Source organism: Sciurus vulgaris (genome assembly GCF_902686455.1).
Source record: "Sciurus vulgaris genome assembly, chromosome: 5".
In the NCBI taxonomy this organism is placed as follows: Eukaryota; Metazoa; Chordata; class Mammalia; order Rodentia; family Sciuridae; genus Sciurus; species Sciurus vulgaris.
In genome coordinates this window covers 96,116,661-96,133,178 of record NC_136465.1, presented here as the reverse complement: position 1 = coordinate 96,133,178, position 16,518 = coordinate 96,116,661, and the positions used below count along the sequence as shown (strand labels likewise).

The 16,518-nt window shown below is 36.9% G+C and overlaps 2 protein-coding genes across 10 annotated transcripts in view; both read right to left on the bottom strand.

Annotated features, from left to right (window-relative positions):
• Positions 1 to 16,518, bottom strand: part of CCDC91 (coiled-coil domain containing 91) — a 423,551-nt gene that overhangs the window by 383,925 nt on the left and 23,108 nt on the right. The gene's annotated exons all lie outside the window — the stretch shown is intronic.
• LOC306661560 (small ribosomal subunit protein mS38-like) lies at positions 2,328 to 3,047 on the bottom strand. The gene has a single exon (XM_079140582.1). The coding sequence runs from the start codon at positions 2,996 to 2,998 to the stop codon at positions 2,402 to 2,404; it is 597 nt and encodes a 198-aa protein (XP_078996708.1). The 5' UTR covers positions 2,999 to 3,047; the 3' UTR covers positions 2,328 to 2,401.

The window sequence follows — 16,518 nt, the reverse complement described above, 5'->3', positions numbered from 1 at the left end:
TAAATTTCTAGAATCTCCACAAATAAAAAACAAATGGAGATGAACAGATACATTATTCATGCAGAAGAATCCTAATAATTTATGTAGTTTCTCTAAGTGTGGTCGACACAGTGACTTCCTTCCAAAGAGTACAATAAAGGGAAAAGAGGAACAGTTTTCCAGTGGAAAAGCCTGATAAAAACACCTCAGTCAAATAATCAGAGTCAACAACAACAGTAGGTCATGTTAACAGTATGTACACAGAAATGATGTGATAAAATGGCACTTTACCTGTCTTCTTCCAAACCCCAAAACCTCAGTCTAATCATGAGAAAAACATCAGCCCAATCTTGACTGAGAAGCAGTCTACAAAATGCCTGACCAATTCTGTTCAACACTGTCCAGATCATCAAAAACAAGCTTAAGAAATTGTCATAGTCAAGAGCAGCCTACAGAGACATGACTAATAACATACTGTATCCTTTATGGGAGTCTGGAACAGAAAAAGGACATCAGGAAAAAATAAATAAAATATAAACTCATTAATAATTATGTATAAATATTGGTTTATTTATTTTAAATGTACACTACTATAATGTAAGGCGATAATAAGAGAAATTGGAGGCAGAGTTTTGAGACTATTATCTTCACAATTTTCTGTAAATATAAAACTATTCTAAATTAAAAATGTAATTTTTTTTTAAATTAGGCTAAGTAAAACCATACAACATCATTAATAAAGGGATAGGTAGAGGAAAATGTCAATAAAAGAAATTTAAAAGGAATGATCAGAAATATAGAAAGATATTTATAATAAGGTGATGATTTCATCTCCTTTAGGTATACACTCAGAAAAAGAAAAAAAGAATTTGAGTCATATGGTAGTTCTATTTTCAATTTCTTTAGGAACCTCCGCACTGTTTTACACAATGGCTATACCAACCTACATTTTCAACAGCAGTGTACTAGGGTTCCCCTTTCTCCATGCTCTTGCCAACATTTGTTATTTCTTGTCTTTGTTATAATAGTCATTTTTACAGGTGGAGGTGGTATCTTGTAGTGGCTTTAATTTGCATTTTCTTGATGATTACTGATACTGAGCACTTCCATTTTATTCTTCTTTCAAGAAAGGACTCCACCTTCCTTTCCCTCTTTTACATGGAATTATTTGTTTATCTGCTATTGAGTTATACTGACTCTTCATAAACTTAGGACATTAACCCCTTATCAGATACAGGGTTTGCAAACATATTTTGTCAGTTCATAGTTTGCCTTTTCATTTTATTGCTTTTTTTGCTGTGAAGAAGCTTTATATTTTGATGTAGATATCTAAATTCTCATGCTCACTGCAGCATTATTCAAAATAGCCAAGATATGGAAACAACCTAAATGCCCAAAATTGGACACATAAAATGTCTCATTTACACAAATACACACATGCACATGCATGCACGAAAATTATAGTCTTTTTACAGGAGGAGATTCTGTGATTTGCCACAACATGAATGGACCTGGAGGGCACTATGCTAAGTAAATAAGGAAGACACAGAAATAAAGATATTGCACAATCTCACTTATATAGGAATAACAATTTCTTTCTTTATTTGTTGTTTTTAGATGTACATGACAGTAGGGTGTGTTTTGACACACATGGGATGCAACCCATTACAATTTTGATCTCATTCTTGTGGTTGAATGTGATGTGGAATTACACTGGTCATGTGTTCATATATGAGCATAGGAAAGTTATGTACAATTCATTCTATTGTCTTTCCTTTTCCCATCCCCCCTCCCTTCCCTTTATTCACCTTGTCTAATCCAATGAACTTCTATACGTCCCCTCCCTACCCTCCCTTGTAGTGGGTTAGCATCCACATATCAGAGAGAACATTGAACCTTTGGTTTTTTTAGGACTGGCTTACTTCACTTACCATGATAGTCTCCAGTTCCATCCATTTATCTACAAATGTCATAATTCCATTCTTCTTTATAGCTGAGTAATATTCCATTGTGTATGTGTGTATATATATATATATCCCATTTTTATCCATTCATCTGTTGAAGGGCATCTAGGTTGGTTCCATAGCTTGGTTATTGTGAATTGAGCTGCTATAAACATTGATGTGGCTGTGTCATTTAGTATGCTAATTTTAAGTCCTTTGGGGTGGGACATCTGGATCAAATAGTGGTTCCATTCCAAGTTTTCTAAGGAATCTCCATACTGCTTTACAGAGTCATTATACCAATTTGTAGTCCCACCAGCAATGTACAAGTGAACCTTTCCCCCCAGATCCTGGCCAACATTTATTGTTACTTGTATTTTTTTTTTTTTTTTTTTTTTTTTGACAGTGGAGTCCTCCCAACATTTATTACAAAGGTCACGTGCAGCGACATGGGGGGCAGGGGAGAAAGGCTCCCAGTCTCATTTATTCTTCACGTAGATCTTGGGGGTCTGCCAGCCTTCGGGGGCCTCCTTCAGGCCTGCCTTCAGCCAGATGCGCCTCAGGTCTCTCTCGAACTTGATCTGTTTCCTTTTCAGGCGTCCTTCCCGGACCTTCCGCCGCAGGAACCGGGTTCTCTTGACCAGCTTGCGGTACTTGTGGTGGTTCATCTTTCGCCGGCGGATCTTCAGCATTTTACACTGCATGTGAGGGGCATCCCAGATTTCCTCGTGCTCCTGCCTACCACCCCCCTCCACCTGACTGGGTGGACACTGGAAGGGCTGGGTTGGAGCAGCAGACACTGGAACCCCAGCATCCAGTCTGGGCAAGAGGTAGCGGGCAGTCAGCCAGCTCTCCAGAGGGCTGATGGCCATCTTTCTGGGGACCAGCAACTCCTCAAGCTCCAACTGGGCCCCCTTGCCAGGAAGGGATACAGCCTTACTTTGGCCAGTGGGTTGCAAGGTGTATGGTGGCCGGCAGGCATGGCTGCCCAGCACCCCTGAGACACGCCAGGGTCGACTGCAACCTGCCCAGGGAAGAGACCTGACCAGCTGAAAAGTCAGGGGCTGCAGGAACATGGTCGGTGGGAGGCGGCGGCCCCAGGTGCTCCAGGGAGCGAGGAGCAAGGGCCCGTGAGGCTGGAATTGACCACTCTACCCCGGCGCCGGACTTCCGGTCCGCCGCCAAACCCGCTCCTATGCCCGGCTCCCCCTGACGACCTCCGAGCACCCCGCTTCGCACCGACACAGGACCCCGGGACTCAGTGAGCGAAGGCTTCCGGCTCGAAGGGTGTTACTTGTATTTTTGATAAATGTCATTCTCACTGGAGTGAGATGAAATCTCAGTGTATTTCTCTAATTGCTACTGATGTTGCAATTAGACAACAATTAATGACAGAAACAGTTCTAAGAGAATCAATGAAAATAAGGAATGACTAGGATCATTTGGATTTACAAGTTCATTGGTTTAAAGAGAGAGAGAGAGAGAGAGAGAGAGAGAGAGAGAGAGAGAGAGAGAGAGAGAGAGAGAGAGAGGTTAGTAAAGCTACAAAGCCAAAAGGTAAATCACAATGATGCCTTATAAGCCATGACTTTATGAATCTTTTAAAAGATTCTATTAGTGTCAAACCATCTTCCCTCTTCCTTGAATACACATCCATTTATTTTCTAAAACCTAATTTTTCACAAAAGTGCTGTAAAGTATTAGGAGATTAGAAGTGCTCTAAAATCTTAGGATGTGCACCAGATATAACACTTTCATCTGGAAATTAATAAAAAATTCCAAAAACAAACTGGTTTGAATAATAGGAAATTTATTAACAGTATCTCATATAACAAGAAGTCCATAGGCTCTAAGCACTACAAGTCAAAGCTTTGAAACTTCTCTCTGATTCCTTTAGATCAGTCCTTTTATATGTAGCTTCATGCACAGGCTAAAAGCAAGACAACAGAAATATTTTAAGACTGAGATCTGTCTGTCATTGAAACTTGCCAGTAGTAAACAAAGGGAATTATCACATTTTATTTAGACTTAGCAGAATCAATCCTGGAATGTGGAATGAGGATCCCTTTCCCTGAGTCATGTAAAGGAGGAACAGATATCTAAAAAACTGGGGATCTATTAGAAAGGTAGTGAGGAAAGGGTTAATGTTAAAAGGCAATCAATCCCAGCCAATACGGGGTTCTCATTCCCATGTTTTCCTAGATTGTGAACTTCAAAATAATCACTTTAATACAATGAAGAATAGGCTTGAAAGAAATAAGGGCAATACAATTTCCTTCCTCAAGCTTGGAGACTATCAGTACAATTTGACAGGTCAAATGGGGAAACGCTGTATGAATTTCTAAGCTTTCTCTCATCACTTATATTTGTATTGCAAAAATAAAATGTGCTTGGGTATTTTCAAACCAGAACCCTATTATATTTTATACTTTAAATTCTTATTTTGATGGGGACAGGATGGTAAAAGATCCCAAAGTAGTGGAAAGAACACTAGACTTGGAATCAAGCACTGGGCTCTAGTCCTAACTCATCCACTAAATTATAGTGTTATCATAGATTTCACCTAATACATCTAGGGTTCATATTTCTCCTGCATTAACAAGGAGAGGTGATCTCTCAATCTGAGAGATCTTATTTCTAATTAAGCTCTCATTTCTGATTAATTCTTAATTTAGAAATAATACTCACTTGTTAACTGAAAGATTTATGTAGATTATTTAAACCTGTAATTCTGGGCTAGCCAAATCCTAAAGATCCCGTCCAAGACTATGGGCTGATGACACATGAAGTTTTTTCCTATAAAACTTCACTTTCACGAAAACTTTCACTGTGGCCAGAAATGTAAACAGCATGATGTTACAACTTCTGAAATAACTCAAGAATTTAATTCAATTTCTCTTTAAACCCAAGTTCATTATTAAGAGGCTGCAGTCTACCTACGGATGCAAACTCTTACTGCTGGATAAAGGAATGGAAAATGACAGAAACCTAACCACTTTGAAATTCAATTAAAGACAAGACTTCTAACCACTAAGCCTAAATGAGGAAGAAGATGGAAATCAAATCACAATGAAAAAACTAGAATTCAAGTCATAATCAGAAATGGAAATTTCTATATAAAATGAGAGAGAACCAGGGAAAGTGCCTCCCCAAAGCCAGTACATATGCCTAGAAGAAATTAAACCTGAAAGTCTCATGGCTTTCTCTTAAAAAAAATTTTTGATTCTATTTTGTGTGTTGATTTACACAAAATAGAAATAATTTCCAAAATCAGGTTAGTAACAGTGAGAAATGGGAGAGGAAACCATTACCATGCCCTCTGGGAACCTTAGATTAACAGATTTTGGCAAAGCAGACACAAAATCATATGGGATGACTCTGAATAAAACCTGATGACTTTAGCCAACTGTATTATGACCTGAACTTGATTCATCTCAAAATTATTAGTAATGAAAAATACTTACACAGGATACACATGATTGCCAGGAAAAAAAAAATGTACTTCTTTGAAACAGTTTTTAAAACAACAAACCACCCACAGAAACCACATGGGCACAAAATGAAATGATTCTGGTCACTGATTTGGGAGTATTTAAGCACTCCCCAAGTGAAAGATTTAGCTTTAGCCTCCTTTTGTGAGACTAGATGATCATCCATAAAAACAAATGACTTGGAACTACCAAGAAATCAACAGGAACATAGCACTAATGATCAAGGATGCAAGACAAGGCATTTTCTCCAAGGAGAACCTTACAGTTTTAAAACATTTTTACTTCTCTTAATAAGACATTCTTTTCCTCACAGTAAACATCTAGATAAAGCTTAAAATTTGAATCTCAAAATAAAACAAATAAAATCTTACTCAAAGTACTTAAAATTACAATAGTAATGATCTGCAAGTTTACAACTCCTGGAATGGTCAGTTTCAAAACCAGGACTTCCTGTTATCAGTACCAGTATCATTAATGGTGGCAGCATCATGAATACATCAGGATTACTCAACTTATTAAATTATATAATAATACTCTAATGAAACATTATATCAAATACATATTTAAAGGTAAGTTTCAAAAGAGGAAGAAATAAATATACAGGAAGGAATAGTGTCCAGGAGACAGGTAAATGAAGGCAGGAAATGAGTGGCAGGTGACTGCTTTAGAACACTAGAAGCTAGGCCAGGTACACTGAACAAGTAAAGAGAACCAGAAAACAAAGTCAAGCATACTCCAGCAGGTAGCACTGCCTAGAGTAATATGCAAATTCTATCTAAGAATTCATTCAGATATGGAAATATCAGATGAGTACTAGATATATAACAGAAAATTGAAAATCTGTCTTGTACCTCAGTATCATGAAAAGACCACTCACTCCTTTGAGTGAATAAGGAAAAAAATAACTTGTTTAACCTTGGACCACACTGTACTGTCCCTATGGGAGATAAGAACACATTTAAAACACAGCACCATGCAAGAGGTACAAGTCCACACATATCTACACACATACTCTTCACCATGCTTTTAATTTCCTGAGACAATGCCATAAAAATGGATTTTTTTTCCTTCAACTTTGGCTTTATATAAGGTGCTGACTTTTCCCTTGAACATACTGGCAAAGTTCAGCTTGTCAGAGATTGCATAACCTTAAACACATAAAATTTCCAAAAGAAATAAAGGAAGAATGGAAAAATAGATAAGTTTCCAAAAGAAACTATTTCAAATTATAGATATCTATAGTCCTCATCCTGTAGAGATGATGTTTCTGGTGGTATTTGTTATCCCTTGCATCTTAAAAAAGAACATGGCATTAAGAGCTATCCAAATGTAATTGTAGCTATCTTATACACTACAGCTCCAACACAATGGAAGGATAACAATACCAAGAGTGAAAAAGCCTGTCATATAGGCAGAAAGAATACTGTTCTGAAGAAAGACAGATTAGAACCATTTCATAAAATGTAGAGGGAAATCTTATAACTATAAAGAGCTAAGTAACCAAACAGTAAAATATTTGTACACCAAAATTCTTCATGTTATGGAGGAAACTGTGTTTTCTAAACAGTTGCTGAGTACAATAATGTATTATGTATACATAAATGAGAAATGTACTAGCTTTTCAAGGCTTACTAGAGTAGGAAGTGTTAGGCCTAAAACATGGAAAATCACCAAAGTATAAGATGAATATCCTCAGAGTGTAAATTTTATGCATAGATTTAATGACAGGTTGAGGGAAGAGTTTTACTTGTTATAAAATAAATACATATAAGTTGTAAAGTAGAATAAAAGATGAATAGAGCAAATGCATAACTAAAATATACATTCCCCACATATCACCAGTAGCTTAACCACCCACACTCTGAGTATCCATTCTCTTCTGCACTGTGGCTACTTAAATATAAAAGGACAATAAAGGTTGGAGGAAATTTTAAACTATAGTGCACAAATAGCATTCTATTTCTAACCTAAATGGAAACATGGGAACCAGATTTAACCTCTCACCTAAAGTAACCAGAAAACTCAACAAACGATATGTAATAATGATTTTCAAATATTGGGTATCAGGACAGAATTTTAATTCCTGAAAGAAAAGCAACTGCCAAGCTTACAAAATGGCCCAAGCACATATTTGGGAGTCTAAGCTGGTCTCTCACTGAGCTGAGTAGACAGAGCTAAGAATTTACAAAGCATCCAGAATTTGCAAGGCTAACAATCTGAGCTCAGGGTTCCAAAGAGAGAGAAGTCTTACCAAGTTTGGGGCTGAGTACCAACCTATTCATACAAGAGAGAAAATTACCCAAAGAGGAGGAAACATACACACACACACACACACACACAAAGTGGATAGAACAGGAGTTCACATGCTGCTGACAACAGTTTGTATTCCTACCAGTGGAAGTCCACAAACCTTGTAATATATGAAGCCCTAGGTGGATCCTCAGGAGGGTATCTCTTTAATAATGGGACTATAGTAGAACTAAAAGGAAGGCTGTTTGGAACTTCATAAACATATCTTAAAAGTAAGGTTCAAGGGCTAGGGTTGTTGCTCACTTGGCAGAGCTTGCATAGCACATGTGAGGCACTGGGTTCAAGTTTCAGCAGTGCATATAAATAAATAAAAATAAAGGTCCAATGAAAACTAACAAAATTTTGTTAAAAAAAAAAAAAAAAACAGATTCCAGGTAATACCATGAATAGGAAAAAAACACAATGCTACTTAAAATAATACAACAAAACTCAGCAATCAAGAAGACACAATTCAAAATATCTGGCATCCAATCAAAAATTAAACGCAAGGTATGCTGGCACATACCTGTAATCCTATTGACTTGGGAGGCTGAGGCAGAAGGATAGTGAGTTCAAACCAGCCTCAGCAACTTAGCAAGACCCTGTTTCTAATAAAATATAAAAGAGGGCTGGGGATGTGGCTCGGTGGTTAAGTGCCCCTGGGTTCAATGCCTGGTACCAAAAAAAAATACACATAAAGGATCAGGAAAAAAATGACCCACTACCAGGAGATAAATCACTCAGTAGAAACAGACACAAACACAACAAAGAAGACAGAGTCAGCAAAAAAGGGACATGGAAACAGCTTTTATAAATATGTTTTATATCTTTAAGAAAGAAAAACGAGAAGTATGGAAGATATGAAAAAGACTTATCAAAGAACTTCTAAAACAAAAAAAAGGATAGAATTAATAGCAGATTAAACATTGCAAAAGATCATGAAGTTAAAAATCCAGCAATAGTGACTCTCCAAAATGAAGTACAGAAAAGAAAAAAAATACTAAGAAAAAATATGGGATAATTTCAACTGGCCTAAAACATATGTAATTGGAAGCCATCCCCAAAAAAAGGGGAACAAAATATTGGAAGAAATGTGACTGAAAATTTTCTAAATTTCCTAAAACTATAAACCCTGAGATTCAAGAAACCAAACAACCTCCAAGGAGAGCAAACATAAAGAAATTGTGCCAATGTATATTATATTCTACTTGCAGAGAACAAATAAAAGCAAACATTTTAAAATAAGCCAGAAAAAAGAACACATTACATAAAAATAATTAAAATAAAAATAAAAGTAGAAATCTTGCCAGAAACCTTATAAACCAAAAGATAATGAAGAGATACCACTAAAGTATTAAAGGAGAAAAATATAAAGTAGGGTAAAATTCTTTGTAAACAGAAAATACCTTTAAAATTTGAAGGGAAAATAAAGATTTTTTTTTCAGACAAACAAAAGTTGAGATAATTATTTGCCACCAGATCTACACTAAAAAATTTTTTACAGAAATTTCTTCAGGGAGAAGAAAAATGAAAACCAGTTGACATTTAGATCTTCACAAAAGGAATTAGGAGTACCAGAAATGGTAAACATGTAGATAAATATAAAAATTTAAGAGATAATTGACTATAAGACAAAAATAAAATAAAATCATTAACGAAAAAGAAAAAAATTGAAATGCAACATGTCGAGAAAAAAATGGGAAAATGGAAAATGACTAGTAAAATGATATATTTAAATCCAATCATAATAATGAATGCATTAAATATAAATTAAAAGTGAGTACATTAAAAGCAAGTATTCCATACTAAATGAAAGAGCAGACTCAACTGCACAACATACATAAGAAACTCATCACTCCAACTATAAAGACAACAAAAAAATAGAGAAAAAAAACTAAAAGGGCTGACAAGATATACCATACAATCACTAATCAAAAGAAAGAGGAATTGCATATATTTATATCAGTAGGTCAGATTTCAGATAAAGAATATTACTTAGTAGAAAGACATTTCATACTGATAGTTTAATTAAGAAAACATTAAAATCCCTGAACATGCATGCATCTAAATAAGAAGCTTCAAACTGCATGAAACAAATATAGTGATGGTGGCATCAAAATGTACATGAAGACCAATGGAATAGAACAGAAGACACACAAATCCACATACCTATAGCCCTCTGATATTTGACAAAGGTGACAAAAATGTATGTATGTTGGAGAAAAGATAGCCTTTTTAACAAATGGTACTGGGATAACTGAATAGCTGTATGCAGGAAAATGAAATTAGACCCATAACTCTCACCCTTCACAAAACTCAAATCAAAATGGGTCATAAGTTTAGGAATTAGACCAGAAACTTTACAACTGCTAGAAAAAACCATAAGGTCAACATTCCATCATATAGGTGCTGGCACTGACTTCCTTAACAAGACCCCCAAAGTACAAGACATAAAACCAAGAATCAATAAGTGGGATGACATCAAATTAAAAGGCTTTTACACAGCAAAGGAAACTAAAAGCATGAAAAGAAAGCCTACAGAATGAGAGAAAATCTTGGCCAGCTACCCCTCGCATAGGAGATTAATATGCGACTATACCAAGAACTCAAAAAACTTAACACCAAGAAAACAAATAACCCAATCAATAAATGGGCAAAAAAACTAAACAGAAACTTCTTAAAAGAAGAAACGTGAATGGCCAGTAAATACATGAAAAAATGTTCAACATGTTTAGCAATCAAGGAAATGCAAATCAAAACTACACTAAGATTACATCTCACTCCAGTCAGAATGGAATGACCAAGAATATGAACAATAAATGCTGGTGAGGTTGTAGGGGAAAAGTAAACTTGTGAATTGCTGGTGGGACTACAGATTAGTACAACCACTCTGGAAAGAAACGAAGATGATACCAAGAGTGATTCCTCAGTGGAACCACCATATGACCCAGCTCTCCCATTTCTGGATATTTTCCCAAAAGATCTAAAATTGGCATCCTACAGTGTCACAGCCACATCAATGTTTATAGCACCACCATTCACAATAGCTAAATTATGGAGTCAACCCAGACACCCAGCATTAGATGAATGAATTAAGGAATTGTGATATATACATAATTATATGTTCACATATATAATTGTGATAAATAAATGTATACACACACACGCATATATACATACATACAAAGGAGTTCTACTCGGGGATTAAAAAGAATGAAATGATGGCATTGCCGGTAAAGAATATTAAGCTAAGTGAAATTAACCAAACTCATAAACTCAAAAGGTTGAATGTTTTCTCTCATCTGCAGAAGCTAGATTAAAATAAAGGAAAGGGGGAGAGAATAGGATAACATAAAGAACCAATTGAATACAAATTAATAAACAAGCAAAAGGAAGTCCAGTAGAGTAGAAGGAGAATGGGAGAGGGAAGGGAGGATGGACTGGAAAAGAAGGAGGGAAAAAAGGAGGATCATGAACTGAAATCAATTTGCATGCTTGTATGAGTTTGCTGGGATGAACCCAACTATTAAAGTAAAACTATAAAGCTCAAATAATAAAAAAAAGAAACTTCTAAATGCATGTAACAATGATGATAGAACCAACGAGATTAGACAAATGAACAACCATTGGTAGAAACTTTTATACTTCTAAGTAATTGATAAATACGTAGAAAGATATAGAGAGAGAAATAAAGTACATATATTTTATATATACTATATGTCACATATTTTATATGTACTAAATATTTTATATATATTTTCTTTCCACATGTATACATATATATATATAATCATTTAGAAGACTTTAACAGTATTATGAAATGACATGATCTAATTGACATTTCTGAAAAAAAATGTATGGAACAGGGGTAGATTAGGTAAGTGCAATAAAACTTTCAAAAACAGATGATATTCTGAACCATAAAACAAGTCTCAATTAATTTAAAAACCTGATATCATAGAAATTATCTTCTCTAATCACAGAATAAAATACTACAGAAAGAAAACTAATTAAAACAAATAAAAAAATTTTTTAGAAATTTTAAAAATACTAGAGAAAGAAATCTGAAAAGTACTCAACTTTAAAAAATCCTAAATAAACTCTTATAATTTATGAGAAATTAGAAGATATTTTGAAGTGAATAAAACTGAAAATACAAGACATGAAAATATGTGGACTGCAACGAGCATAATGCTTTGAAGGAAATTTATAAATATGAGATGCTTATATTTAGAAGAAAAAAAAGACTCCATAAGTGAGTTATGATTTCTCCTCAAGAAACCTGTAAATGTAGATAGAGCACATTAAACCCAAAGCAAATAGAAGGAAAAGTAAGAATAACGATGAAAAGCAGACATCAAAAAATAAAAAATATAAAAACATACTGATAAAACTGAAAAACAGAGGATTTTTTCTAAAGATCGATGAAATTAAACCTCTACCCAGAATGATAACAAAAAATGATATGAATTACTATTATCGGAAATGGAAGTTATATCAGAATATTTCTAAAGTTATGCAGATATTAAAAGGACAGGGGAACATTTCACAACTATGTACATGAAATGGACAAATATCTTGAAAGATAAAACTTTCAAAAGTCTCTAGAAAAATTAAGTGATTAGATCTATGTCTACTAAAGAAGTTAATTTTATTGTTACTTTTTACAAAGAAAAAACTAGGCACACATGACTTGCTGGGGAATTCTGAGACATTCAAGCAATTAACAACATAAAGTTTTCAGAAACTATTCCAGAAGATAGAGAAACGAACTAGTTTTACATTACAAGACATTACAAGAAAACAGAAAATAACATCCTCCACCAACATGGATACCAAAACTCATAATAAAGATATAATAAATCACTTCCAGTAATACATGTAGAGAATAACAGAAGATGACAAGTAAGTTTTAGTCCAGGAATGCAAGGATGGTTCAATATTCAAAAATAACTCAACATAATTCACCCTGAAAAAATTCTCACAATCGTCTCAATAAATGCAGAAAAATAAATATGTTCAACCAGATTCCTTTTAAAAGGGTACATACCTTTTTTTTCTTATAAAGGTAAAGAACTCAAAACTAACATAATATTTACTGGTCAAAAACTAAATGCCTTTAGCCTAAGATCCTGAAGAAGGCAAAGATGTATGCTCTTACAAAAGTTCTCCCTAGTGCAATAAGAAATACAAATAAGATTTATATAGATTGGGAAAAAAATAAAATATCCATATTCAGAGGCAACATGACTAATTTACGTAGAAAACCCTAGGGAACTTACTAAAAGATTGGCTGAAGAATACAAGGTCAATTAAAAAAAAATCAATTGTTTCTCTACATAGAGTTGTCCCTCAGCAGATACCAGAGGCCATGTATTCTGAAGTCCCTTTTTAAAATGGTATAATATTTTCATATAGATTATACACATCATTCCATACACTTTAAATCATCTCTGCATTATTTATAATACTTAAAACCATATAAATGCTATTGTTACATTGTATTATTTAGGATACAACCACAAGTAAAAACATTTGTACATATTCAGAATGGAAATAATGTTTTTTAGAACATTTTCAATCTACTTGAATTCATGGATTTCAGAACTCTTGGAAATGAGAGAACCAAATGTACTAGAACCAAATTACTGAAAACTAAAATAAATAATACCAACATAAAATCATCAAAATTTTGAAATACTTTGTGATAAATCTAACAAAATATAAGCAAGACCTATAAATAAATCAGATAATCCATTTCTTAATTCTCTCCAAACTGATGTATAGACAATATAATAATTTATATGTAATTATATATACCTTAATTCCCAGCAGGTTTTATTACAGAAATCATCAAGGTTTTTTCCTAAAATATACAATAAAACAAAAAGAACCTAAATAGCCAAAATAACTTTAAGAAAAATAAATTGATTCATACTACCTAATTATGAATCTTACTATAAACCTAGAGTAATCAAAACCATATGGTGGGGGATTCAAGATGGCAGACTAGAGGGTGGCTGCGTTTCGTGTTGCTCCAGGACTCAGGACTCAAGAAGAGGAGATATAGAGAGCCTTGGGACCAACTCAAAGCAGCCGGGCGAGAATCTCCCCACTGGGCAGGCGTCCCGGACGGGGCAGGAGTCCTGGATGGGGCGGTAGCCCCAAAAGCAGGGATCTTTGCAAAGTAGAACGGACAGCGAGGCGCCCCCCCCCCCGCCGGAGCAGTGATCGCAGACAGCTGGGAGCATTGAAGAGGGGGCTGCCCAGAGGAGAAGGAGAAATACGGGCTCGGCACGTCGCTTGGAATTGGATCAGCTGCGCCAGGGCTCCGGGCGGCTATCCGGAGGAGCAGCGTGGACTCAGGACTCAAGAAAAGGAGATATTGAGAGACTTGGGACCAACTCAAAGCAGCCGGGTGAGTGTTTCCCACTGGGCAGGCGGACGGGGCGGTAGCCCCCGGACAGGGCGGTAGCCCCGAAAGCAGGGATCTTTGCAAAGTAGAACTGCCGGCGAGGCGCCCCTCCCCCCACCGGTGCAGTGATCGCAGACAGCTGGGAGCATTGAAGAGGTGGCTGTTCACCACAGCGCTTGGACTCGGCGCAACCCACCCGCGCTCTGGGAGGCTGCCCAAAGGAGAAGGTGCTTGGTGAGCTGTTTGGACTGAACGTGACCACCCCTGAACACAGGGGGCTGCCCAGAGGAGAAGGAGAAATACGGGCTCGGCACGTCGCTTGGAATTGGAACAGCTGCGCCAGGGCTCTGGGCGGCTATCCGGTGGAACAGCGTGGTGAGTGGTTTGGTCCCAGAGCATCCGCTCCTGAACATAGGGGGGTTGTCTGGAGAAGGAGGAGGAGCGCGGCGGGGTGCTTGGGCTCGAAGTGACTGCACCAGGACTACGGGAGGCAGTCGGGACAAGAAGGTGCACAGTGAGTTCTTGGGACTCGTGACGCACCAGATCTCTGGGTAACTGCCTGGTGGAGAAAGTGGTGCGTGGTGGGTCACTTGGTCTTAGAGCGACCGCACGGAACAACAGGTGGCTGCCGGAGGAAAAGGCGTGTGGCGGGTCACTGGGACTCGGAGCGATTGTAAGGGGCTCCAGGTGGCTGCTCAGAGGAGGGGCCGCATAGCCAGGCGAAAAGTGCAGAGCAGGGTCCTAGACGGCTTCTTGGTGGAAGGGCCCCACAGACAAACTGAGGGGCGGAGCGAAGGCTCCAGGACTGCAGGCAGCTTCTCTGAGGAGAGGCAGCCGAAGGAGATTCGTTTGTGAAGGGTGAGGCTTCCAGGCCCAGGAGGTAGGTCCGGGTCCCTGGGATCATTGCAGAAGAAGGCTGCCCAGCCCAGGCGGTAGTTGTGAACTGAATGGAACCTCTGGGAGGAAAACCGACCAGCGAGACCTCCCCACCGGGTGACTCCTCCCTGTTGGGTGAGGTTCTCCCAAAAGGACCGTAAAATCAGAGACACAGGCCCAAACTGGTCTTGCATCAGCCCACAACCTACTTCCCTTCTGGATGACCATTCATCAGCAAGTGAAGGTACCTCTGCCCACTAGCAGGGAATATACCCCACCGGAAGGCCACCACCCCTAGGGAGTCAGCTCCCTTGTGGAGCACTGCATTATCAACTTCCTCCAAGATTTCAGGTTACTGAAGACTAAGAGGGGATATAATAGAAATCTTCAGGGATATTATAAGACAATAGAGGAAATCTGCAATATCACAGCGGTCAACTGATACCTGAACAATATGAGAAAACAAGGAAAGAAAATGCTGCAAACAAATCTAGATGTTACATCAATGAAACCCAACGACAGCATGGCAGAAGAAATGACAGAAAGGGAGTTCAGAATGTACATAATTAAAATGCTCAGGGAAGCAAATGACGAGATGCAAGAGCAAATGCAGGCACTGAATGATCGCACCAATCGACAGTTAAAAGAGCAAATACAGGAAGCAAAAGATCACTTCAATAAAGAGTTAGAGATACTGAAAAAAAACCAAACAGAAATCCTTGAAATGAAGGAAACAATAAACCAAATTAAGAACTCCATAGAAAGCATAACCAATAGAATAGAACACCTGGAAGACAGAACATCAGACATTGAAGATAAAATATTTAACCTTGAAAACAAAGTTGAACAAACAGAGAAGATGGTAAGAAATCATGAACAGAATCTCCAAGAACTATGGGATATCATGAAGAGGCCAAATTTGAGAATTACTGGAATTGAGGAAGGCTTAGAGAAACAGACCAAAGGAATGAACAATCTATTCAATGAAATACTATCAGAAAATTTCCCAAATCTGAAAAATGAAATGGAAGATCAAGTACAAGAGGCTTATAGGACTCCAAATATACAAAATTACAACAGACCCACACCAAGGTACATTATAATGAAAATGCCCAACATACAAAATAAAGACAGAATTTTAAAGGCCGCAAGAGAGAGGAATCAAATTACATTCAGGGGGAAACCAATACGGATATCAGCAGATTTTTCAATCCAGACCCTAAAAGCTAGAAGGGCCTGGAACAACATTTTTCAAGCCCTGAAAGAAAATGGATGCCAACCAAGAATCTTATACCCAGCAAAACTTACCTTCAAATTTGATGATGAAATAAAATCCTTCCATGATAAACAAAAGCTAAAAGAATTTTCAAAAAGAAAGCCAGCATTACAGAACATTCTCAGCAAAATATTCCATGAGGAGGAGATGAAAAACAAAGAAACAAATCAGCAATGGGAGGAACCATCCTAAAGGAATTGTCAAATAAAGGAAGAACCAAGTCGTCTCAAAATAAATAAATAAATAAAT